Genomic DNA, 27,646 nt, shown 5'->3' with positions numbered 1-27,646 from the left:
GTGGGAATATGCGAAGTTATTAAAGTTTAAATTAAGTGGTGCATATGTACTACAGAGTTGTAAGGTTGGTAAGCTCGTTTTAACCCAATAGTACATACGAAAGGGCTCCAAAATTGTGATGATTTATGAATACACTTAGTTCGCAACATTTGGTAAATAATTTATCACGAAAATAAGTGTTATATTTTAATAAAATTATAATGCTCCAATTTGGGTGTTACGTCAATAGAAACGTGTTAGAAAATGTGTGCATAGTTAAAAAATTCTGGTGTGTTCACTTGATACTGATAAAAGTCCAAAAAAATAAATTGTCATGGCTTACACACAAGTTCAGCTGCCTTTGCAACACACTTACTGCTAAATCGTTAACCCATGAGTTAACGTTCAGGCAGTATTCATAGTACAAAGTTTATAGGTTAGAAGTTAATGGTACATGAACTGCCACATCTAGAGCATCTTAATTCACAATAAATTATTGTCCTTTCCAGGAGGCTCAAAGATTGTTTGTTTTACAGGTGTAGTGGAACCTACATCATCATCAGCTTCTTCCCGCCCCAAGAACAAACCAAGTGCAAACAACTGTGACAATAATCCAGCAGCAACAATGCGACTTAGGCTTGAGAACGAGCGACTGCAAAGTGAGGTAGAGCAGCTGAGGAAGTTGGTGGGAGGCGGTATCAGCGACCTGGAAGGAGCCAGTGCAGTAGTTGATTTTGATGATCCACTCAGGATACAGGCCCTTGAGATAGAGTTGCAGCATGCAAAAGAGGCATTAGCAGGTGAGACACATTTTACAAGTAAAGTGTGAGTGAGTCTAATTGCCAATATGGTGATACAAATTTCAAGGTCATTTAATTTAATTTAAGAAATCTGATTGTGGTGCAGTAATGTGTGCCGAGACAGATCAGGCTCGTCAGAGATTATTTTATCTTTTTCAACTTGCAAATCCATCCTACTGCCGGTTGCACACAGACGATAAAGCAGTTGAAATTTGAAGCTACTGGCATGTCTAGAAAGCATTCAGAATACGGTTACTGTGAAACATATCCAGAATCTTACAATATACCCTTCAAAGTTAACAAATATGAATGTTGTACTTAAAAAAAGTATCCTTTATTGTTGAACAGTTTTAACAAAATTGGAATGTGCTAAAAAATTTTTTTAGTAAAAGTCCACAGTACAGAATTTCATGAAAATCCATTCAGTTATTCTCATGTGACTAGAAAATTTTTAATTAGGTTGTCTGCAGTGTTGAATTACAGGTCAGACCACTTCTGGGTGAGGTATGTTGCGTGTGGCACGGAAGATGTTAATGTGATCGGCGAATGTTTCGTTCGCAGGGGATGTAGATGAATTATTTGTTTCAGTATTGAAAGCTGACCGGAAGAGATTAAAGGCAGAGAAGTATGATCTGCTGAACCAGATGAAGGAACTTTATGCGACACTGGATGACAAGGAAAAGGAGCTTCGTGACTTCATCAGGAATTACGACAAAGTAAGGAAATGGGACAAATCACATTTTAATAAACTTGGGAGTTCTAGTTATTGTACAGCTGACTCCCATCTATTTTCTGGAAAACTGAGCAGTCTTACATGAGAACTGTATTAAATGCAGAACAAGATCAAATAAAATTTGACACCACATTACGATTTTCTGTTTAATTTTATTATTAGGAATAGAATAGCTTGTGTAATTGTTGTTTGTTTATCTATAACATTGAGAGTAAAGCCATATTGAAATCTGCGTCATTCTTCTGTTGGCTAAAATATTGGATAAATTTTATGTGTTAATTTTCCTAGTATTTTCTGACATATTTTCATAATTAGAAAACTGAGAAGGTAATAAGTTTCACCTCTGAAAAGTAGACGCGATCCATGATGATTCTCTTTGCCGTGTATTACATATGTGGTATCTTTCATCTATATTTCATCTATAAAACCTGAGATTAAATATATAATGTGCTTAGGATGGAAAAATTATACAATAAGATTAATAATTTTTACTCTTTGCCAAATATTATTAAGGCGACTAAGTCAATGTGGACTTGTAACACGCATGGGGAAGAAAAGAATTGCATGCAAAATTGTGTTCAGAATATACCTTAAAGGAAAACACTTAGGATATTTAAGCACAGATGGAAATATAATATTAAAATGTACTTAGAAAAAGAAGGTGAGAAAGTGTTCATATGGATTATGATAGATAACATTGATGGGCTTTTGTGAACACGTTGATGAAATGTTGGGTTATTCACAGCAGGTAATTTCGTGATCACCTAAATAATTATTGACTTTCAACGAAGAGCCCATGCAGCAGGGTTGGATATAGTAGGTTTATTTTCACAGATCCGGGAACAAGATTCATCGATGCAACAACTCTCGACCGAACGAGAAGAACGTGAACGTGAGAGGTGGAGTCTGCTGCGTCATGCCCGGGATGAGGCTGAGAGAAGTCTTTCTCTTGCTGCACAGCTAGAGATGAAGGAACAGCAGTTGCAGCAGCTTCAGGAACAGTTACAAGAGGTCAGTACCACTGTTCATTTTAAATGGTGGGCTTCCGGCAGCAATCAGATTTTGTATTGACCAAGAGAAAGATGGTACACTACAGAAGAAATGTTTTTATATTCTGTAGAATTGAAGTGATAGTTTGTGTTTGCAAATTGGCGTAATTTCAGTGGGAGAAACTATTTTCTGCACTAGAATATTTTCAGTGCAAGAACTTTTTTGTCCACAGGCCCGCCGGCAGTTGGCAGGACAAGGCAGTGGTGGTGGCTGTTTATCAGACCAGGAGAGTCTTGCCTCCATGTCCATATCAGTATCACGGGTCAATGGGTCATCATGTGGGCTGACAACTCCAACATGTGGACTGCCGGGTCATCCAGGGCTATTGTCGGGCCACCACGGCTACAACAGTGTGGGGCTGTTGCCAGGTGACAGGGGCAGTTGCAGTGCGGACTCAGGAGTTCGAGGCAGCTCAGACAGAGAATCGGGAGGTGCCACATCTGGCGGAGGCAATCTCTCAGATTCCACTACTGATGGTAAACAGACACAGATTATTCAAACAGAAAATAATATAAGCAGAATTTAGGAAACAGATATCAGTGATGATATGAATAAACCAAACCCATAGGCAATATCCAATTTCCAAGATGACTGATTTCTTCAATTTTAATGTCTGTATTGTCTACACTTTCATGGCAAAAATAAGCCGACAGTCTGATGATGATGGTCACGGCTAAGAGTCAGAAAAGAGTAAAATAAACAGAAATCCTTCCTTGATAAAAATTTGATTTCAGTATTTCTCTTAAAATAAGTGTTAATACTTGCCTGCAATTTTTTTTTGTTTAATTTGATCTGTAATGGGTGTACCACACACTTATAATTTCTTGAACTTTTATAAATAGCAGGTAACACATTTTCCAGTTAGAATTTCTACAGAATGTTCATGGGAATCTTGCACGCTACCTTGAAATAGTGTTAAAATCTATTTTAGAAGATATAATTTAACCACCAAATGGTTACAAGATATAATTTTAAAATTTGTATAATCTAAGTGTTCATATTGATTCTAATACAATGCAGCTAGCATAACACATTATCTTGACATTATGAAGTCTGTCAAAAAACTGGACTTGCAATTCAGTGGCACAAATAATATTTTCCGTGCAGTAACAGAAAGACTATCAGACATCAGTGGACAAGTCAAGCCCTAGTACTGTTCCTTGATCCTTATTGGCTTTACACTTTATGTTGGTGTTCCCTACATATCTGTAGCACTGCAGAAATATAATAAAATAATTTTTCATCCTGAGGTCGTAATTTCAGCAGACTTGTCACGCATTTCCCTTCGGTACTGATGACAGTATGCCTAGAAAAACTAGGCATTTATATTTACATCTGCGTGTCTTTTGTAATGACACAGACACTGGAACTCATCTCTTTTTATTTATATATTTTGGGCAATGCAGCGTAATACACATTTGATGTTTCTCAAATGGATCTGAACACTAGTCCAAAGGAAACCTTAGATTTACTTGTAGGCCATATATACTGAGATGATTGATGTGAAACAATGGAAACAGAGAATGAGAGATGAGCTTAAACTGGAGAATATTATTAATGTGTCTATTTTTAGCACTTCCCAAAGACATTAGTATTTCGTGCATATAAATGTAGTTCTGATAAACAAGCACTGTACGGTGTGAGATTTTCATTACGTTACATATAAATTCAACAGATATTTATTACATAGTTTGTAGTCTCTTTCAAGGACGAATATAAAATTAAAGTACTTTTAAACAAAATGGTAAGGAAAATATGTCAACATAAAGGAAGATTAACAGTGAGAGTATGGAGGAAATTACTCAGTTGGGCCACCATAATTATTTATTTTTATTATAATTAAATTAAAGGACTTGCAACTGAGTAGTGTCTAGTACAAATGGAAGAAGTAAGACACATGTTCATATAGAGCAGGCCTATTACATACAATGACTTGGAAGCCATAAATACGAATGTCATATTAAGGAAACATATTGGGATTATGTTGATCTAATTTAACTGGGTAGTGTCAAATAAAAGTATTTTTATGAAAGCTAAATCTAATCCTGAGACGTGTTATTCTTTATAATGTGGTTAGCATTATATCAACCTATATTTTATACAGTTAAGTTTCTTTATCAGCTGTCCATGTGACTTGAAGAATATGTTACATAAGTTGATGCCTTTGGGTCCGTTTGATTGATTTGTTCATAGGCACACCGACTATGACACTGGGAGGAAGCAATATTGAGATGGACTCAATATCTGTTCTCTCCTCCATAACAGCACCACACATTTACCAATGTAAGTGTTGAACATCACAAGCACAGCAACTCGGTCACATGACAGACCACATTTTGACAGTATATTGTAATCGAGTAAAACGCACAAAATAACAAGCACTTGCAGATGATGTGTATGAAGGTTAAATAATTAGATATATAACATTTTTAGACATATTTAGGATTGAGAGAGACACATAAGTTGAGATGAGTTGTCAGCTTCATATTATGCCTCATCTACTGTCCACAGACCAGGAGAAAAGCCCTGCGGGGCGAAGTCATTTCTGGGGTGGTGCAGGGGGAATGTTTACTATAAAGTGGACTAGAGGGCTGCTATTGGTGGGAAGTGTGACACATCAGAGTTTTACACTACTACACACAGACTGAAAACATCAAGCAGTTGAGATTAGCGTGTAGTGAGCACACCTCTAATGTGTTCTGTGGGTGTTGTGATAATATTCTAGATTAAATCACTGTGCCACTGAGAGGTAATCTTAAAGCTGTACCCATTAGAACACATGAAAGCATGTTTTTTCAGTGGTTGTGGAACAAATTCCTATAGGATGGGACGTCGCTCACCGCGAAATCTTGCGCATGCGCGTATATCGAATTCCTAACAGGGCTTTTCTCCTGGTCTGTGGACTATATCTCTGACTTGACCTTCAAGGCAAAAGGTATGTTTGTAAAAATAAAAGTTCCCATTTCCCCTTTCCAGACTTGGCCATACAATCAGCCAGTGAACTATTTTTTAAAAAATGTATATATATGAGCAATCAGCTGGGCCTGTGTATCTGTTGTCTTACACTTGCCAATGTACTGACATATCCTCTCTAGATGTAGTTGTTTTTTTGTATGGATTAGTGTCTGTATTTATTTGGTATTCACTGATCTGTGTATAGAATGAAATAGAATCAGCTGTTGTGACAAGCTGATGAAATGCGACCTCAGACCCATTTTATGCATTTCATGTTTGGTGTTTGTGTATTTGTGTGATAACACTAGTCCATTAATCTAAGATAGTACTATGTACCATTCTTCTTGCACCTGAAAATATAAATCTTCTAACTGAAGATACAGGTTATTCTATTTTGTGTAAATTTTAATGTGTGATAATAATTATTTTATGGATAAATTTATTGAAAGAAGTTTGATAACTAATTTTATAATCATTTTAATTTTCTCTCATAGTATCATGTATAGGAAATGCAATTGCTTATTTAGCTATTATAATTACATAAAAATTACAGGGGTATTTGTAGGCCCACAGAAAATTAGCATGGAGATTTTGACTCTCACAGATAGAAGAGGTATGACAACATGCAACTTCAGGAATAAATGTTGATGTATGTTTAAACAGTAGAAGAATAACATTTTAAAACGCAGACTAATGGAGCCTATAGTATACATAAATTTTCAGTCACCACTTTCATTGGTCATTTAAAACAACAAATTAGCAGTTCCTTCTTGATCCACTGTATTTTAAATCATTTATAATGCCTGGATATTTGTACCCTGTTGCAGTTTATACAATTTACATTACTGTAAGCTGCTCCATTAGTAATCTGTGTGGTGCAGAAAAATAACATTCATTGAAATGGTAATATTAAGAAGATGTAATTTTAAAGTTAGCATTTCCTTGCAGCTGCAACCACACCAAAGGACTGTAGCCCATCCCTCTCACCCTTAAATGCCAACACATTCTCAAAATCAATGGACAGCAGTGTTCTATCAAGGTATGTTCTGCTTTTTGGTAAACTTTAAGTAGAAGGACTAAGTGACTTAATAATTATGTACAGCTCTGCAAAGATAATCTTCATTTAAAACAGAAGATAATTGTCTTTTGGGTTGTTGCTCCATGTAGTCTGGTAGAAGCTTACCGACATATCAGAGGTCCTTGCTGCCTCCATCATCATTGCCCTCATGATGGTGGCAGCAAGGACCTCTGAAACATTGATAAACTTCTACCACATTACAAAGTCCATCTTCAGACTCATCACCGTGAAAACCTCAAATCCTTCCTTTAAAACACTTTTTATTCTTCGGGTTTTCTGGTTTGCTTTCAGTTACGAGAATACTTTGTGTTACTGTTCATAATAATCCCTTTTAATGCTACACATAAGATATCTTGCTTAAATCACTAGTCTGTTTTTGTGTGATGTTTGAGAAGATGGGTGAAAGAAACATGCCCCGCTATTTTTATCATTTGAAGCTAATTATTTGTGCAATCAGAACATTAGATACTATATAAGATTTTATATTATGGAAATTTACTATCAAGGTTTCTTTAAATAAAAAGTAACATGGAAAGGATTAACTATATTTCTGAACATTTGTTGATAAATGAATGGTGATAGAGTAGAAACAGATGAAGGCTAGTTGAAGCAGAATTACTGATAACTTACTATGATTACTGTTTTTAATGGTTTGTATTTATTTAAAATGAACCAGTGGTTATATTTATTTGTACCAGATGAAAGTACACGTAAATTGCATCAAAATATATGCATGCTGAGCAATGTGAACAGAGAGACAAACACAGCAAAACTAATGCACAGTTTTGCTTATTTGGGAGAGTGTATTCATAAGTTCTTTCACATATTCACAGAATTTTTGAATGAGTTGCATCCACTCCTTTTAATATTATCCTTTTATCTATTCCTATGAGTCCCACATATTCTTTCTTTGAGGTTTTTCAAATAAAATTTTTTGTGTGCTTTCTTCTGCCATGTGTGCTACCTGTCCTATTCATTAAATCCTCCTTCACTTCATCATCGTAATTATTTGTATGTACGAATAAGGTGTAATTTATGTGAATATGTATAAGGGTTAGTTGTACACATGAAAACAATAAAACAAATATCATGAGTACAGGTCCAAGAAGTGGCAGCATGAGGAGAACAGGAGCTGAGGGGAGGCACTTGGTTTGATATTTCCATTTGGAGTGTAGAGTGGAAGTAATGAATGTACATGCCAAATCAGAAATTTTGGAAGGCAGAGGAGAGATGTCTTTCCAGATCCATGTTCACACAAACTTTTTTTCCCTGGTCTGATGTATAAAACTCACCCTTACATTTTTGTGAAATTTGTAAATTGCACTGAGTACTTAATAAACACAAAATAGTCAGACATATGAAATGTAAGATAATTATGAAAGGAAACCAAATAATGTCTTTCCATTGTGAGCAGATCTGTGGAGCAACTCAGCAATCCTCTGGAACTGGAAGTGCGACGGGGCATAAAAAACCCCCAACATCTCCCTCCACCTCCTCCAGTGGTGTCCCAGCAGCAGGGACGTAGTGGTAGCCGAGGTGGAACTTGGGGCAGCATCTCACGAGTTTTTGCAAGAAGCAGGCATCGCAAAGTGGCAAGTCCTAGCAGCCAAGAGGGTAAGTCACCCTCAATGTCTCGCAGGGCTGGCTGCAGTGTGACCAGACGTGATGGAATGTGTACCACAGACACTAGAACAGGAGGCTGGGGTTCTCGACACTTACATAATAGGTCCCCAGAGAGTCACAGCTCATATGAGATGTCGTCAAATGGTCGCATGGGTCGCGGATCACGGTGGTTTGATCGGGAACCAGGTAGACGCAGGACCCTTGACGAGGGACGTGCAAGCCGAGGTTACGGAGAAACTGGAAAGGAAGCCGCAGAGAGACATGGAGCATATGAGATGACAGCAGAACAGGCTAGGCAAGGGGTGCAGCAGTACATAAAAGATATTGAAAGACTTGGGGCTTCTGATGCATCTACAGAACGAATAGGATTAGTCATGCAACAGTACAGCAAGGATTTAGAACGGCAGGGAACATATGAGAATGTAGCAGAAATCACAGGGGAAGACATTTGGCATTACAGTGGAGAGAGTGATCCAGACAAAGATGAGGGCGGCATTTATGAGAACATTGCCGAGATACGAGCAGGCAACAGCTACAGCAGTGACAGGGAACTAAATAAAAGCACGGGTATATATGATACACCAGCTGATATACTTGCTCATGAGGAGGGGGACAAAGGGGAAAAGCATGTGGAAACATACGAACCCACATCCTCAATGGCAGGCATGAGATCAGCAAGTATGCAGCAATATGAGAAGGAAATTAACAGGCGGGTTGGTTCAGAGAGGGTGGGTGGAATGCGACAGTATATCTCATCATGTGTGTGCATGGGCCGTGGTGCTGAGAGTGGGGAGTTCTGATTCTGTGTTGGAACAATGGTAGTCTTCCCTCAACATTTAAATTTAGTGTATATTCTCAGTATGTAATTTGATGACACTGTAAACAAGCCTTGCATATCCTTTCTTAACTTCAGCATTAAAAATAAGTTCAAAATTTGCACTAAAATTCTCATCAGTTTGTTACCAAATCCTTATTTTCACCTTCTCTTTAAATGTGAAATAGGGACATAATATTTCCCTGTAAAATATGGGAATACAATTAATTGAATAATTGACTGTAGGACTGAAATAAAAGAAGTGAAATAAATGCCACATTATGTAGTCTTATAATATACTGTACAAAAGAATGCATCCACACATATGGTTCGATGTTTCTAAGCAGAAGGAAATTCTAAAAACTTCATTACTGAGCAACATAATCAAAAATTTATTCTAACACATGATTATTGGATAGTTCTTGTAGAAATACATTGAGAAACTTATTTTCACACACTAGTGCAAGTTGTTTTGTTGTGTTAAGAACACATTTATAAAATGTGTTGGCATCTTATGATTTACTTGTATAAAAGCCTGTAAATCAAATTATAAGAAAGTAAAATAATAGCAAGTAGCCTCAGTATAGCCCATTCTAATGAAGTATTTTAGTGTTCAATATTTTAAACTAAAAATACCTTATTGATCTGTCATGCTGGTACAAAATTTTGATAATACAGTTTTAATGAAAGAGGATCATCACATACAGTGTCATGTTTATAGAGTGACAATTTTTTAAAATTAAATAATGCTAAGGCGGGAACCAGGATAATAAAGTTTTATTTCCTGTTAGAAAAAAATGATCCATAATATCTCACTGATAATGTGGTGTTCATTTCGACATGAAAAATTATACCTTCATACAAAATTATAAGTGCATTTATATCCTCTTATCATATACAGGTAGCCCTCGATTTATGCCGGGGATGCGTTCCTGGAAGAACCGGCGAAAACGGAATCTGCGTAAATTGAAACTCTTTTATAATGTAAATCAATGGGAAGTCAATGAACTGAGTAGTGAGACGAGTAATATAATGGCTTTACATTTAAAGCTCTGAAATAACGAAAATAAAATAAAGGGAATTTAAAAAATATATTTTATACACTTACAATCGGCAATTCGTTGGTCCCCGCGATTGACTGAGATTCTTTTACGTGATTGATGTATACAGTCATCTCCGCTGTTATGCGATAGTTGCATTCATGTAAGATGCCGACCCATAGAAAATCGCGTAGTAAAAATAACCCCGGTACATCCGCAGAAATTAAATTAGTCCTTTGAAAGTTTAAAGCGCCAGGAATGAAATTGCATAAGAGCAAACTCGCATATGCAAAAGTTTGCATTTGAAAGTGTGTGTTGTTTCTTTATTCTCTGTGTTGGATATCAATATCACACAATCCCATCTTTGAGGTTAAGAAAGGAACAAATGGTGTCATGTGTAACATTCGGAAAAGAGGGAGGGCTTGCCACTGTGTTTTCTGTTCAGCAATATTCAAATACTTTCCAATGTTAAGCTGCTGACTTTGCCTATCTGCTTTGTTTGCAGCAGTGCTGTGTATAATAACTACAGAATTTACTATTTTCTTAAAAGTATGTTGCTTGAAATTCATAATGTAATTGACTGTGCAGTAAATCCCACTTAAGGAAGGTCCTCAATGAAAATTGTTATCCGTCTTAATAAGTTGCTTCCTGTTCCAGACTTATTTTCCTCTGTAAAAAATGTTCCCCTTGTGTGTAATTTTTAAAGAATTTTACTGTACTGTAAGTATTGAGTGAAAATTGCCATTCAGAATAGGGATCAAATCCAAAGAGCTTCTGTAGAGAGCTGCTGTACCACACATCGACTGATGAACATGCTGACAATTTCATTATTCAGACTTCCTGAAATTACCTCAGAAAATTTGGTTGGAACGCTATAGGTTGTTTGTCCAACATACCCTTGTGTTACATAAGATGCCACACTGGTAGAAGCACAGGCAGATTATGCACAAAGTATAAGAATTAATTCTTATTGTCTTTGGCTGTGTTAGCTTTCTTCATACTGCATTATCAAAGACAATGAGATAAAACAGGTAACTTTTTTGAAATTGCTAGAACTTCAACCAAATTATTAATTTCTCAGGTGATCAAAAATACCTGAAAATATTTCAGAAGATGAGAGATTTGTGCTAAAACTTGGAAGAAAAATTCAATGTAAATATCAACCAATGTTTATGTACTGATATGTATCAACTGAAAGTACTTTTTGAACATAGAATTTATGATTTTATGAAGAATATTTAAAACAGTTGACTCTGTGAAATAATGTAGTGGTGAGAGAGAGAAAGAGGAGGGAATGGGGAAAGAAAATTTAGAATATCCACACCCAACATAAATTTTAATTTAAGAATATTGAATTATTCATAGTGGAATCAAATTACAGCCTGATCATATTGTCCGTGCAAATGTGCATTCACTCCAGGCCAGTGAGAACAAGTTACAAAATGTACAAATAGCATAACATGGCTGACACTTTCAGCAGAATTGACATTTGACCTTTCTGAATGGTGCCAGTGACATGAGAGTTGTCTTTATTGTTGGTGTGACTATAGCAATAACCAAGGTAGCTTCGGGATTCCCCATTAAAATATTTCCACGCGCACATGCAGAAAAACATGTAGGTCTCCTCGTAAAATATCTGTTATCCGATTTCCACCACAATTGGCATGTCTTGAGTAACATTAGTAAAACTGCCCAACATCAAATTTTATGACATCCTATGTTTTCAATTTTAATAAGGTAAACTGCAAATGTGTCTAAACTTCATATAATTTTAAAATGAGGTACTGTAGTATGAATATTGATGCAACTGTAAGTACCAAGTCATTCAGGGGAAACTAATTATAATAAATACAAGAGGTATGTCTAAACTTGTATTTAGCATGTGATTTGAAGGAGGAATGGCATGCATCCCAACAGATGGTCTCAGATTTGATCTCATTCATTGGTTCTTAACCTCAAAATAAAAATCCCTGTTAACTTCATAAACAGCAGTGTTTGCAAATGAACCACAAATGTATGATCAGGTGGCAACAGACTTGCATCAAAATGTTTTTTTTTATGTTTTGGTGTTGTTTGTGTACTCTTTTGTGCTTAATCCAATGGATTCTTTCTGGTAAGTGCCCATGAGTCTTCTCTCTTCCCACAACATGGATAGTAAAAATTACTGCATTTCTGAAGATGCAGCTCTGTGCTGTGTCTGGTGGCATGATATGGACCACCTTTAAAAACATGTTGTAGATATAGTGAACATGTCACCATGTTTGAATATGTTTCTTTCATGGCACCTGTCAGCAATCACCGGTAAGTGTTTGTTTCCTGTAACTTGTGCAATTTCCACTGTGTGAAAACAATCCTTCATTTATTCAATGTGAAAGAGATTGTAGTAGCATGTACTAATTTATACTTAATGTTGTTTTATATGTTATGATATTTTAATATGCTAAGATGTATATATTTAGTAAATTCTGTAAGACTTAGTTGTTGCTGATGTACACTGAATTTGATTATCAAGGTAGAAACTCTGACTAGTGCTATAACTGTCTCAGCAGATTCAAAAAGTCTGGCTGTTTTTTTGGGCTGTCTCCCTTCCCAGACGTGAAGTATAGTGAGGATACTAGAGTGAATTCAGTATCCATAATTGCATCAGGAAAGGGAAGTGGAAAGACAGAAATTTTAAGTGATTTATTGAATTTTTGTTTTAATTTAATGTTTTCTTAGATTAAATAGTGTATCATTACTAAAATTACATTTATAGCTGCTCACATTTGCCCTTCAAAATTGACATAAATATGAGTAAAGGATTGCAGGCTCAGAATTAATAAGTAGTCGTATCATACCTTGATTCCCTGTGTTTTTAATGAAGATGTGTATGTTAATACTAGAACATGGAAAATTTATTTGCACTATTTTTGTTTTATATTTCTTTAAAAACCATTTTCTATGGATTTATAAGAAGTTGTGTGGTCATCTGGTTAGTATCGCTTGACCAGAGTTAAAGAATGCAACATGAAAACTGAAATCCCCATCACTGATAACTGTGAACCAAGGTATACAACTGAGATCTGATGTCCCTATGGTGCTGAATATGTTGTCTTCTGGGTTGTGATAGCATGTAGTGTTGTGGATAGTTACCATTATTTCAGAGAAATATATCATATCAAAACTGCATAGCATCACAGCCCAGAAAACCACAGTTAATTAGATATTCAAGTTCTTATTTCATGTGTTACGATTGTGTTTATAATATCACATGAAATAAGAAAGTACAGAAAACAGCACTTCACCCTGAAGATGAAGGTGATTCTTTCCTCTGAAACGTTGGTAAACACCTACAAGACTGCACAGCACCATCACAACCCAGAAGACCACAATTGACATTTCTGTTTCTTACCATTTGGTTTCATAAGAATATCTGCAGAGACAGTGATCCAACTATATTAAATCCTGTGTTGTTACATTATGTTGATTATTTGAACGTCAACACGTAATTGGTTTAGGTCTGTGCTTGTTTCTTCTTCTTTATGAACATGCATTATTGAGTTTTACATTTTGTCTGACACAGATATTACCATGCTGAATTTTTTTCAACCTGTAGAACTTCATTTCGAAACATTATATTTACTATTAAAACATGAATCTGCCATATGTTTGGAATTCCATGGTATTGGATCCACTTGTTATGGAAACCCAAAAGTTTATCACTGTTACACTGTTACGGAGCCAGCCATTTTCCATCTGAACCAGGGCCTCCTAAGTGATTTCATACCTTGAGATTTTCTGTCAAAACTATACATTCTTACTAGTTTAAATTTTTCAGACTTCTTGAATCATCATTATTCTTAAGATTGCTGTCTTCTTGGTTATTGCACCATGTAGTCTAGTAGATTTCCACCAACGTTTCAAAGGTCACACTGCCTCCATCATCAGGGCGATTCCTGGAACATTGGTTTAAATCTACCAGACTACACGGCGCAATAACCCAGAAGACAGCAAATCTTCAGACTCACTGCTGTGAAAACCTCAAATCCTACATCATTATTCTTCCTCAAACAAAAAATTATGTTTTGGAGATGGCTCTTCCCCTGTCCTCAGGTGAACCTACACAATCAGGTCTATTAGAAGGAGCAAATCTTGATCTGCTACTCTGAGGAGATTATCTCCTTCTGAAGAGCCCATATGTTTATGTTCACCTGAGGACAGGGGGAAGAACCATCTCCTGAAACATAGTGGTTTTATGAGGAAGCATGAAGGATGATTGAAAAAGTCCAACACATTAAAAGTAGTAATTCAGCACCATAGTCAGTAACACTTAGAGACGAATGGTACATTCTTGTTGGTTCCTTCACGTATGCTGTATGTACTTTTTTATCTTAATGTTGTTGATTTAATCACCATATCAGTATTAGATGGATAGTACCAATAATTAAAGCTCTTCCTCGTGTTGCTTTTTCAACTCATCTGCAACTTTACCATTTTGGTCTGCAAATGTTCAACAAAATATTCTTATAAAAACTGTAAGTTTGTAAGTAGTATGAACATTAAACTGTTCTATTTCTCCTCCCAGTACTTTAACCTCTGGGAAAAGTTTTGCGGCAGCCCAAATTAAACTATATATTCACTTGATCCGTCTGGCTGTCCGTCCTGCCTGTTTAATAAAATATTCCAACCAGATTGTCTGTCCACTATAACCAAAATTTGGCATTACTGCATGAAGAAAACAACGTCCAGAAATACATGACATGTGTATTTTGAATTTTACACAACATATTTTCACTCAGAATGTTAGTCAGTCATTGGTCATGATATCCAGAAAAGTTTCAGTAGTGGAACATTAAAAATATTTATCCTATAAAGCTGAAGTATGTATCCAAATACATATTTCTTCCTTCATAAAAGTAATGTTACATGTTATGTTATGACACATAAGACTAATTCAAAGAAAACCTTCTTTAAACCAAAATGCTGTACAGTAAGTCATTCAGATATTAGACATGCTTCTTGTGCAATAGTATTTCCCTATCTTTGTATGTGCATTGATATGCTGCAGAACTCTTACATGAAAACTATTTAGTGACACTTTCCATTGGTTGAATCCAAAGATCATACTAGTGTGAGTGAAGTACACCTTATGGGCCAAAGTTTGTCTGTCTGTCTGTCCTGAATTTCCTAAGAAGTAGGCACTAGTAACTACCCATGACCTGAGATGTAAGCACATTGTTGCAACAGTGTGAACCTAGGTCATTGTTGGAGAACATTGTTGGCAATGTGTAATCCAAGGTTATTGTTGGCTCACAATGTTGCATCAATGGTCTTAGATCACATCATTACAGCAATGATCTTGGATACATTGTTGCCTTTCATACAGGGTAAATGACTAGTTGAAATATCAAACAAGATCAACTTCAAAATTAGGCAACCATTGAAACCATGTGATATAATGCAATAGCTTCATGCTGCTTTGGTAAGGGAGTGTGCGACAGATGCAAAGTGTTGAATAAACCTCATGACTGTATGATCAGTTTTGTGAAAGTTTGAATGAGAATTGTCCTAGCAGAAAATAATAAAAAAAATATATTTGTACTGCAGTTTTACTGTTTCTTGAGTGTGTTGTGTAGTGATTGTTGTTAGAAGCAATAAGAAACAAAGGACTGAAGACTAAATAGAAATTGTTGAGGTAAAAGCTGTTAAGCGGCACATACGTCTCCCATAGCTATGTCTATGAAGACGTGCAGAACCGCACATCAGAATATATTCAAGTAGCAGTTCAAGTCTTAACCAAAAAGGTTAACCAGGTTAATAAATGGTAGAGGTTAATCATTAGAGAGCAGCTAGAAGAAACATACAAGTTGCAGATTTCTAGCTGTATCTGTAATTGGTGTTCTTGAGATGCAGTAGTAGACGTACAATTCTGAAAGACTCTGACCTCGATAGAACCCACCTTCAGTTTTTCAGTGCAAATTATTTTTTTACTCTATTGATAACCAAAAAACGTTTGTTAATAGTACTTTTATACCACTATAGAATTTTCCTGATTTTAAGCACGAGAATATCAGTCATCATCTCTTAAAGCTGATATGAAATCAATAAGAATGCCTTTTCTATTTTGTCGCAATGGGATGCGACTATGTCACTGTTGATCTGCAGCCACTAATGGGCTCACTGTCCATCCAAAATGATGCATGAGTGAATATAGAACAGTGGTGAAATGAAATTGACAGGGAATACTAAAGAACTTGGAGAAAAACCTGTCCAAGTGCCACTTTGCCAGCCCTTAGGAGCAAACTAGTGTCTCAGTCATGAGAAGCCAGGGACTAACTGCCTAAGCTATGGCTCAGTCAGAACTTACCTTGCTAAACACAAAATATTTCTGTAGTTCTATAAAAAGTTTAAAATGAAATCTTCATGCAGTATTAACTGTTGTGTAATTTTCCATGTGATGTTATTGCTTAGGATTATACTATTTTTTTTAATGTTTCTGCAAAAATCTTGTTATATATCTCTGTTCCATTGCCAGTCAAAGAATGTTGTATACTTCTGATCGTGAATCACTTTAAGCTGCGTAATGAGACCAGCAGCCACAGAAAATGTAAATAATAAATGTTAAATAAGATTCTGTAGCTAGTAAACAATCAAACAGCCACAGTATTGGAAAACTTTTTTTTATTAAATGTGTTACATTGATTTATGTTAATGCATGAGTTTGTCATGGTAGTGTGAACCAAGAGTATATTTTTTTCATTTACAGTTATATACATGTATAGAGGTAGGGGAATGCTCCAAAGGGCACTGATCTCATTATTATTATCACCACCACAACCACCAGCATCCCAATCGTCACACCATTATTATTATTGTTGATTGATCGATCTCTTGGCTGTTAAACGAGTATGTGAATAAACAGGAAATTAAATTAATTTGAATTGAAGAATTACTCTTAGTCAATATGATATGAAATCACTCAGGCATTGTGGAACTGGAGTAGTGTTTCAGGCGAAGCCATGTAGGTTTACTTATGCAGTAGACGGATATCCTTGCAGATAACCTACACTAATTTACATTTCGATGAGACCCTCATTTAAGTTATTACAATAGGAATACTATTACAGTTTATTTTTCAATAACATAAAGTAAATATACTTTGTAATATAGAAGTGAAAAGATATTAACAACTTAAAAAAATAGAATGTGAATGGAGATATGTGATAGTAAGGTGGATAATGTAATGTGGTATCACAAAGTCAAGCATCACATGGGAGTGCCAAACCATAGCAGTGATGTGGGGTGAAAAGTCAGGAATGATATTTTTCGTAAACTTTAAATTCACCTGCCAAATGAAGGCTGACTACTTCAGTGCCCCCATCTCTGTTTAGATTTAATTCAACCTGAACCACATTCAAAATGCTTGGTTCCATGCTGGGACAGCCCAGTGTTTCAAGCTGAATGATTGATAACTGATCTGATGCATAATATCAAGAGAAATTCACAGGGCTTGAGACATGTTGGGCACATCTAAAATATTGCTAATATTAAAATGACAAAGTGCAGCACTTTTACAGACTTATCATACTTGTGAAAGTTCCTTCACCTCCACTGACTGAACAGTAAGGATGTGCTGGGACATTTGTAGCTATGATGACAAAATCAAAATGTGGACCTAATAAACATAATTATGAAAAGACTCTCCACATAATACTTAGAAGACATTCTTAAAATTTTGGAATGAGGAAGAATAAAATAGGTTTTAGACTAGTTGCTGCAAGTTCCAATGAGAGCCCCTGAATCATTGAACAGGCATACTCCTTGCACTTTGTCAACACTATTATGTTGCAGTTTTGTGATGGGAGGCGGATGTTCATGTGCATACAAATATTTTAAGATTAAGATTAAGAATAGATGATGCATTTTTCACGTTCCAAATATTCAGATGCATTTTCACTTTTGTGGTACATAAAAGGGAATTTAAAATTAATTTCACTTGTCCAATCACTGTTGATTGCTATCAATTTTGAAATATGATGTCAAATTATAAATGAATCTAAAAATATTATTCTAAATTTGCTTTCCATTATTTTTCTGGCATATAATTTATCCAGAAATGGTTCATATTGTGTTATAGACTGGCTGTAAGAGAGAAAGCAGTTTGTTGCATTGTAGTATTAAATGAAACATGACAAGTTTGATGTTAGTGTAATTGTTGTCTTTTTAATATACTAAACTAATAAAATATTTCTCTGATCCTTTGGATGAGTTTCTTTAACAGTTATCTCTCACATTAATTTGTATTCCTCTAATGTAGCTCATATTTAGAACTTATAATAATTTTAAAATCAAAATGGCAGTTTCACATTTACAACACTATATGATGTTAGATCCCTTATATTGTGGAACAGGAATGGGCACACCCACCAAGCTAAATGCAAGGTTTAACTTCCTAACTGAATATAATAATTAGTCACACTGAAGAAACTGAAAACTGTTGGAAGGAAAGTAAAAATTAATTTTTCAGAAAAATACACAGAATCCATATGAATTCTTCCATTTTATGACCAGCCATCAGCTTCCTCATTTCTCAGTACAAAATTTGTTGTATTATGTAGATGTACTGCTCATTTAAACTGTAAAATTAGTAAGTGGAGGGTTCTTTTTGTATTGAAATCTATATATTCTGAAATTCTACTGTTGTTATTGTTGTACTTCTGTCTGTATTGCTAATTTTCATTTTACAATTTTATCCTTTATCTTTGCCGCAGTGTATGAAAAGAAGATCAATATTTAAGAAAATTACTGTACTCTTAATTTATCTCAATAAACTTATATTTATTAAATTGAAGGGTGTGGTATGTTTGAGAGGGTGCATCCATGCTACAAGTGATGAGGCTGTCCCTCTATTCCATCAGTACATAAGTGAGTAGAGGTTCTGATTCCAACATTCTTCTTAATAATTTTTCTGTTTTCTCTCCATGTCACATATTTGAAGGAGAACACCTGGGTTAGTAATGTGCTATATGTTATGTGTTTCAGTGCTAGACCAACATAATCTATCAATACTCTATTAATATATTTTTAAGGCTGTTAAAAACACAGATCAAATGTAGATTTACCTGTTTATTGCAGTAATGTCAATGTCCAGTATCTTGCATACTAATTGCTGAGGCTACATCTTAAAGCAGGATTCCACATTTCAGAATAATAAGGCTAGAGAAAACTAAATTCACAGCACTAAAAATAATTTGGAGTAATGTGTACTTCCAAGTCTGTGGAGTACTAAGTAGCTTTTTTACAAAACATTTTTTGTGAATCACTTTGCATCTTCTACTCTCCGTTCAAACACACTCCATGAAATGCACATTTTAAACAAATTGGTTTGGCCTTATTTCCTTTTATTTTCTCAAGGGGAGTGGCCTTTCTCAGTTTCTATGTATTTCTCTTGTGAATATGTATTCTTAAAATCCAAGGATGTAATGTGGAACTGCTTGGAATATTAAATTCTCTGACCCTACTGAAACTTTGAGTTTTCTGTGAAATTCTTACAAACCCGTTTAGTGTCTTACTTGGCTATCACTGCTGTAGAATCTCAAAGTTCACTTCATAATGTTTTCAAGATAAGACATTTAAAGCATGTTACTAGTCCAGGAATTCTCATTCTGAAAATTTTTCCAACATGAATTTATGTTGTAAACTGTTTTAAATTTTTGGTAACTTTCTGTTACATTTGTTATTAACTATATTCATTCATTGGCATACAAATTACGGTGGTAGTATTTTATATCACTAATATAATTTATTAATGAATAGTAACAAATAAAGCATATAATTAATAAAAACATGTTTTAGGAAATATATTTTTTAAAATTGGTATTTATTTTAGTATGTATAGGATAGGGCAGAGAAGATTAACTGTTTAATTCCTGAAAACATTCTCTCATACTGATAAAGGAACAAATTTACATATTACCATGTGATATAAAAAGTGTGTTGAACATGTTTTTCAATTTTGGAAAATTTCCTGCTGCAAATTTCCTCCTTATAGTGAAGCACCTGTGGAGACCCTTAGTGAAATAATCCATTACATCATAACATCTCTTGTGGTACTGACTGAATCTCTTAGATTTTACCTTTTAGCTCATCTGGAATAGCTTATCATGTCCAGAATAACTGCTGTTCAGTTATTTCCACACAAAATAGTTGGGCATATTGGCACTGTTTTTATAACACCAATTCAGGAAGTTATGTGAAAACAGTTCACCCATCTTTTCCTATTTATTCTGACTATGAAATGTGGTGCGTTGTTACGTGACAGACCAAACTTGTATTCATAAAACTTGACAAGCCCAGCACAGTGATGTGCCAACCACAGATCCATCTCAATTGCAAAGCAAACTCCCACACCTTCACATATATATCTGGAAAGTGACATTAAATACATGAGAGATGCCATTTACTGTATGCTATCAATGCATTTATTACACTTAATTTTCAGGTTTTGTATTGCATGAACATTTTTAATTTACATTCTTTCCTGAACAAATTTATTCATGGGTGAATAGAATGTATCTTCTCTGCCTTAATACATACAATTCTGTACTTACCAGGTGCAAAATGTGGAATGCTTAGGAGCATTCTAATTACTTGTATATTTATATCAGGTTGCAGCATTTATTTAATATTGACTTCTATCTTTACTGTGTAATGGATCAGTCTCTTATTGTATGATAGTTGAGTGATTAGAGACAGAAGTTCTAGAGAAGTAAGGCAGTAATGTAACAACATAAATTCAAGGTCCAAGAAAAATCTTCATGCTTTGTGACTTGGTACACATTTTATTCAGCAACAAATTTTTACAATTGGAGACTATTATTACATGTAGGAGTTGTTGAATCTCATTCCCAAGGAGTTCAAATTGAATATACTCATTTGCTAAAAACATATAACAAAAAAGAAGGGTATGTGGACTGTGACATTTACAGCACCGAAGATATGGTTCATTAAAATGTTTGGAAATGTTTATTTTACCCCTTAAGCAGTTATGCCAATGCATAAGTGTATGTAATATGCCTCAAGAGGTAACCCCATAAAATTTACTTGCAAAACTATTTCCAACATGTTGTTAGTTTGATAGATTATGAGGTAGGTTGTTTATGGAAACGGAGAGCATATGTTAAAATTTAGTGTCAGGACAGTTTTATGCCCTCGTGCCTCATCCAGCCTCATTTATGGGAAAGAACACTGATAGCAAATACCCACACTTCTCTGTATCGAAATTCACATGATGTGGTAATAATATACTGCACTTATATTCACATGGTATTAAATTCGATATTTAATTTATTCAGCAAAATGGCTCGTTGAGTATTGAAGATGACTATTTTACAGATGTATTCTACGTGAAATTGAACAATACCAATAGCATATATTTCATCAGCCTGTGTGATGGACAAAGTATCCTTATTTGAAACTTTGTTGAAAGGTGGGATTATTTATTTCATTTACTTAGGCAATTTCATGCACTGAAGAGAGCTTGCATTGTAATTCAACCAGGAAAAGAAGTTTAGTAACAGTCATTTTGAAGACATCAATGTAAATACTGTTATTAACTGATAATATTTGATATATATTTCATAATTTCCCCAAATCATAAATATTTCAGAAAATCAAACATGTCTTTATCGTACCTTGACACTGTGATTTATTAGAAGGAAATGTTTCTTGTGTATAATTTTTATGAGATCAAGTATCATTACTGATTACAGTACTGAGAAGTGTGACACATGAAAAACTTCTGTTTTAGTCTTGATAATAGTATTATGTGTAGCAGAGTGCAGAATTTTGTTTGCTTTGTTGTCTTAAATTTTGTTAATTTATTTAGGACACAATTTATACCATATGGTGTGGGAATGAAAGTTCAGTTATCTCTTACTTCTGAGTAATTTTTGTCCAAGTTGAAGCAATATCTTGCATCCCCAGTCTGTAAATTAGTGACACTGTTAACAAACTACTTTTCTGACATTAGTGTGGTGTATAATGTTAGGTGATCTCAGTAGCGTAAATGTCTTCGATTTGAATTTGGCCCCGGTAGTATACAGTGTCTGAAGTACAAATCCAAAAATTGTCTTTATGAGATATGAACTTAATAAAAGTTGTTGAATAATGGTGACACAGTTGATTGAATTAGTGAAAATACACTACAGTGGGAAGGAAATTCTGTGTTTAAGAAAAATATTGTAACCACTACATGAGATTTAGGTTTTAAAGTTAGTGAAGATATTGTTGTTGTTGGCCTTGTGGGTTGTAATGCTGTGTAGGTGTGTAGGTAGATACCAACATTTCCCAGAAACATACTGTCTGTATGCTTTCTGGCATTTGGCATTAAAAAGGATGCATTATTCAGTACTGAACAGCAAATATGTGCTGCTCACAGAAAATTCATGTATGCTGTTATAGTTTCATGTAATTGACAACTAGTGACAGGGCAAGTATTAGTGCTGCTACATACAGATTACCACATCATTCTATCAATAACATTGCCTCTTTTCTTCTTCTGTAAAATGTAGATTCAAAGTATGGGCTGCACAATATTTGGTCACTCTGTTTAACTCTGCAAGTAATTATAAAAATGCTTTTGTGATTTAAGAATTCTCAAAAATGTTTTTACCAATTTCAAAAAGAACTGTTTACTTTGTAATACAACCAGTTAGAGGATCTCCGCTCCATGAGGAGAATTATTCTCACACCTAATATTATACACCTTACTGTTTGGTTGCGATTTGTGATGCAAAATAGTTCTCATGTTGCACTGTGGTGTTGTTCGGTTAGTGTCTGGTAGATGGTGTTATTGTGCATGTGATAAGGAACAATTTAAATTGTAACAATGTTTGGTAACATAATTATCAAGTTATTTCAAGGTTTGCTCATGTTTGTCATTTATGTTAGTTATGTTATGTCTTTATTTATGTATGACTGAATAGTAATATAACTTGGGCAAGACTTGAACCTGGATCACCTGATTACATGTCAGGTGCTCTTTAATTTTTAAGCTGCCAGGCACACCTTTCTGTCTTTTTGGTTCATGATAAACTCCTGGAGTTTTTGCCAGGATAGTTAAACAGCCATTGTTTACATAGTATGGATGTGGGATGTATTGTTTGAAAGTGTAAGAAGCTCTCTTTCCCTACCATTTTATCATTAACATCACCACAATCATCACAGAATCTGTGTCACCATTGAGCATTTTTGAATGTATTGTAAAAGTATTCAAATTATAGTTGTAGACTTGAAAATTATTAGTTTTATCAAAGAAAGGCATGCTTGGCACCTTAAGCATAATAAATTATTAAAATTTCTGTTAAAATTTAAATTACCATGTTGATGGAAGAAATAAGGTGTGAATCATGCTAGTACTTTTACTATTAAGCAGTCTATTTAGTTGTGTAATGTTGTGGAATTGGAAATTGAAGCATTTCTTGACACCTTATTATGAATGTTGTAACAGCGAAAATCATTGATAGAAATTCAGACAGTGGGAAGAAGTGGATCACGTTGCGGTCGGTGGTTGAAGAGAAGTATTCCAACTGTTGCTTTATGTAATAAGTTGTTTTGAAAGCAGAGTAGATATAAATTAGTGGAAGAGAGAGGAATGCTATGGGCCCTTACTATTAGTGATAATAATATGACACGGATGTGCCTGACATAGGGAGTAGTGCACCTGATGTGTATTCAGAGGACCCAGGTTGCTTCCTTCCCAGTCCCTGCCTTATTTTTGTCAGCTTGAATTTTACATTGAATTAAGGCAAAGCAGGAATATTGAGACAGGCATAAGACTTAAAATACAATTATTACCATGTGATATCATACTGTTGTACCTAGCATACTTTATTGTACTTGAATAGTATGAGCCATCAAAATTGACGGGAATGAACCTTTTTGTGTTCAACAGTACTGCAGTATATTGCAGTATTATATTTCTAAATTGCATTCAAAGCACAAAATTTATAACATGTCTATTAGTAAATTAAATGCGAAAATATCTTCATAGTGACTGGAGCAAGATTTCAGCCAAAACCACCAACACAAAACAAACGATCTCACTGAAAACTTTAGACTCCTACCAAGCAGAGACTCCATCAGACCCCACCATAGTCTCATTTGAATTTCTTGCTATTATATTTATCATGTTTATCCTTATTGCACAGAAAATTAAGTAAATCATCTAGAATGATTACAAAGAGACATTGTCTAAGTGATAGTGATATTATATTAAAACCTTTTCTTATAATACTTAAGTATTATTAACTGACAACAAAAGCTCATTTCTGTTTGTTATTTTATATGGCTGTAATCTGTTTCAGTAATCTATTCTAATATATATGTTACCAGAAAACTATGAAATCTGGAAATGTATAGAATACCTAAAGTCAGTATTATAAGAAATTACATACAGGCGCTGTAAAAGTGTGAGAACTATTTTACTGGAAAGAAATGTGATGGTTCACTTGTCCACATAAGAACTGCAGATGGAATATTTGTTTTTGTATATAATCGTAACCTTTATCAACAAAAGCATGTTTAGATTTCAATACTACAGATCTGCTGGCCAGGCTGTGTGTGTCAGTTGTTGCATGTTTGATTGCAGAGAAAGCTAAGTTGAGTATAAACAGTCATACACATTAGTAAAGATTAAATATCTTGGTAGCTGCTGTAAGGAGAAATCACATACTAGTTTTAATCAGAAAAAGTTAAATAAGTTAGTTGTTCAAAATATGTATACATATTATATACCTTACTATAACGGATATACTAAACAATAAAGTTGTGTGTTACTTTTGAAGCATAGTCAAATAATTTATATAAAAAAATTATTAAAAGTTTCACCAGTAACATAAAAAAAATTAATAGCTATTGCGAATAAAGTCAACTGTGTGGATGAAACATTCCATAAATCTTGTTTTTGTGTGTTGTCACAGTTTGTAAATTCTCTGTTTAATATTCCTGTGTTGTCACATTATCTTATTCAGGTTTTCTGTATGTTTTAATAACTTACTTTTAAAGAGCATGTCACCAATGAATGTCAGTTAAAGATATAGAATTCTCCCTTCATGAATGATAGAATATATATATATATATTTTGCGTAGCTGCTGGTTAAATAACAACAAATTCAAATCCAAAATAAACTTGTGTAAAGCTAACTTTACATCCATGATTAGTCCTGGTTCTAAATTGTTGAAGTCAACTAATTCCATAATAGAGTATGTTTCTTGGCTAAGTTTGTGGCTGATGGTTATTCAGTTGGTCAAATTTCTCACTTCTGAAACTATGATATTGTTCATTTTTTGTGGCCCTCCACAAAGATATGAATATCCATATTAGCAACAGTAATGATAAGGCTGCTGATTCATGACATAGAATGCTTAAATAAAGTTTAAATTACCTTTTTTTTCTGATGACATGAATTTTCTGACATGTACCATGTTTGTATTTGAATTTAAGATATTTTACTGGTTACAGCAGGCTAATTTTTCTTGATATTTCATTTCTGAATGTAGTTTCTCCTGTGTTTTACTACAGGTAAAGATGTGAACATACAAAGACAAATTCAGATATTATAAGAATAAAAAGATCTTATGTTAGAAGGGAGAATTCTGAGTCTTATGCCAGTAGTTGTACCAGAAAATTATGTTTCTGAAATATATAATTATCTTTTTAATTAACGAGGCATCAACTGATTTCACAGAAGCAGTAGTAGATCCATACCGCAGTTGGTCACCACTGACAGAGGAAGGATACGCAGAGAAGCTTCGATTACTGAGAGAAGCTGCTTCTATCCCCATGGAGCGATGGCGAGCTCCCACTGTGTTAGCATGGCTTGAGATTGCACTTGGAATGCCTCAATATGGCCCGCGTTGTGCTGAGAATGTTAAAAGTGGCAAGGTCAGTGCAGTTGCTCTAGTCTTGCATAGAGACAGTGAACTTCATTGATTAATTAGTTTAGATTTAACTCAACTCTATTGTTTTTACATATAAAGTAATGTAAATTTATACTCTATTGAGTACACATTTTCCAAATTTATTCATTTTTATTTTGTATGCCTCATTAGATTTGATACTCATTTGTTGCAGGCAGAAATCTTTTTTTGCTAAGGTAATCACACTGCATGATATCAGAAAATATTTTTATTTGTACTTTGTTAAATATTCACCACATAAAAACATGCTTAGATGAAAGTTCTAGGTCTTAATGGTACTGTATTTTATATCATATACAAACTTTTTGTATTATTTTTGTGTTCAGTTACAAAAACCAGCCAGTCAATCAAATTAGTTACAGCCTTAGTCCAAATTATCTGCGAGTTATGTTTATCACCTGTCAGTAACAATTTGACTATATTATGAGCTAAATGAATAATGAAACACAAAATGTTTGAAAGGTGTGTGATACAGCTGTTTTTTTGAAATGAATGTGCTTTATAACAAAGATGCAATGATGATTGGTATGTGCACAGGTGCTTTTAGAGCTCAGTGATGTGGAACTAGAAGTGGGTTTGGGCATCACACACCCAATGCACAGGAAGAAACTGCGCTTAGCTATAGAGGAGCACAGGCATCCAGCACTGGTGCGTTATCCCTGCATTGCCCAGCTTGGTCATACGTGGGTGTCCAGTGAGTGGTTACCTGATCTCGGACTAGCTCAGGCAAGTGTCATGCTTCATATCCATCACGTGTCTGGCATTAAGAAGCTGAACTGAATAGTTCTATGGTGTCAAGTAATGTATAACTTAATCATGTTTTATGCTGTGTAGTATTCGGAGAATTTTGCTACAAATATGGTGGATGCAAGGATGCTGGATCATCTAAGTAAGAAGGAGCTAGAGAAGTTCCTTGGAGTGACGAGGAAGTTCCATCAGGCATCAGTGGTGCATGGCATCCACCTGCTGCGCATGATGAAATATGACCGACAGGTAAATAAATGCAGTTTTTTGTCATTTCAGGAGATGTTCATAAAACTTTGCTTATAAAAATCTTGTCATAAGAAGAGAAAATTAATGTAGTTAAATAAATAAACCAATACATTATGCAGGTTGATGATAAGAACTCCTCTCTTGTTGTGGGATGCAGAGGGTCATTACTTTCACCACAAATTCCCCCACTCCTCAAGCTGGACTCTGTACTGAGCCAAGTCAATACATCCATACAACTGGTCCTCTAAGATTAGTTTTATTACAACATTTATTCCCTAATCAGCCACGAGTTCCACAACGAGAATTTTGAGTGCATTTTATAATTCCTTCTGTGCTACAAGCCTGGCCTATCTAACATCTTTGATTTAATTATCTGAGGAACCCTGTCATATCTAAATATGAAGAAGGACAAAATTCATCTCTGTTAGATACAGATATTATTTTCAAAACTTTGTTTCCAAGTGTCTTTCATTCCTGTTGTCACTTGAGACACCCAGATTTGCACTTGTACATAGTAAACAAGACTATAAAAGTGAATTTTATGCCCAGAATTGGAATATTAAGAATTCCCAACATTTTATAAAAATCTGGAATGAAAAAATCACTGTTATAACATGAGAT

General features: G+C 34.7%; 1 protein-coding gene and 1 long non-coding RNA gene across 10 annotated transcripts in view; one reads left to right on the top strand and one right to left on the bottom strand.

The window, feature by feature from the left end:
- The window catches only part of Liprin-gamma (liprin protein kazrin), a 195,404-nt gene that overhangs the window by 139,688 nt on the left and 28,070 nt on the right, over window positions 1–27,646 (top strand). For 8 of the 9 annotated variants that reach the window (XM_087356447.1, XM_087356446.1, XM_087356439.1 and 5 more), the window contains 10 exons: window positions 516–779; window positions 1,368–1,495; window positions 2,347–2,523; window positions 2,735–3,038; window positions 4,756–4,845; window positions 6,466–6,556; window positions 8,010–8,209; window positions 25,801–25,997; window positions 26,570–26,758; window positions 26,867–27,025. In XM_087356447.1, coding sequence (XP_087212573.1) covers window positions 516–779; window positions 1,368–1,495; window positions 2,347–2,523; window positions 2,735–3,038; window positions 4,756–4,845; window positions 6,466–6,556; window positions 8,010–8,209; window positions 25,801–25,997; window positions 26,570–26,758; window positions 26,867–27,025 — 1,799 coding nt within the window. The remainder of the gene's footprint in view (window positions 1–515; window positions 780–1,367; window positions 1,496–2,346; window positions 2,524–2,734; window positions 3,039–4,755; window positions 4,846–6,465; window positions 6,557–8,009; window positions 8,210–25,800; window positions 25,998–26,569; window positions 26,759–26,866; window positions 27,026–27,646) is intronic. The other variant, XM_087356445.1, reaches the window with a different exon arrangement.
- On the bottom strand, window positions 3,927–10,212 carry LOC147872481 (uncharacterized). Its single transcript, XR_015537236.1, has 2 exons — window positions 10,141–10,212; window positions 3,927–8,455 (listed from the first exon to the last, which is right to left on the bottom strand). It is a non-coding gene; the product is annotated as an uncharacterized LOC147872481 (long non-coding RNA).

This window comes from Zootermopsis nevadensis, unplaced genomic scaffold (genome assembly GCF_977971745.1).
Source record: "Zootermopsis nevadensis isolate Lab colony 2312 unplaced genomic scaffold, Znev_1.0 Znev_ptg000027l, whole genome shotgun sequence".
Lineage (NCBI taxonomy): Eukaryota > Metazoa > Arthropoda > Insecta > Blattodea > Termopsidae > Zootermopsis > Zootermopsis nevadensis.
The sequence above is the reverse complement of the archived record's forward strand: the minus strand, read 5'-3'. Positions and strand labels throughout refer to the sequence as shown.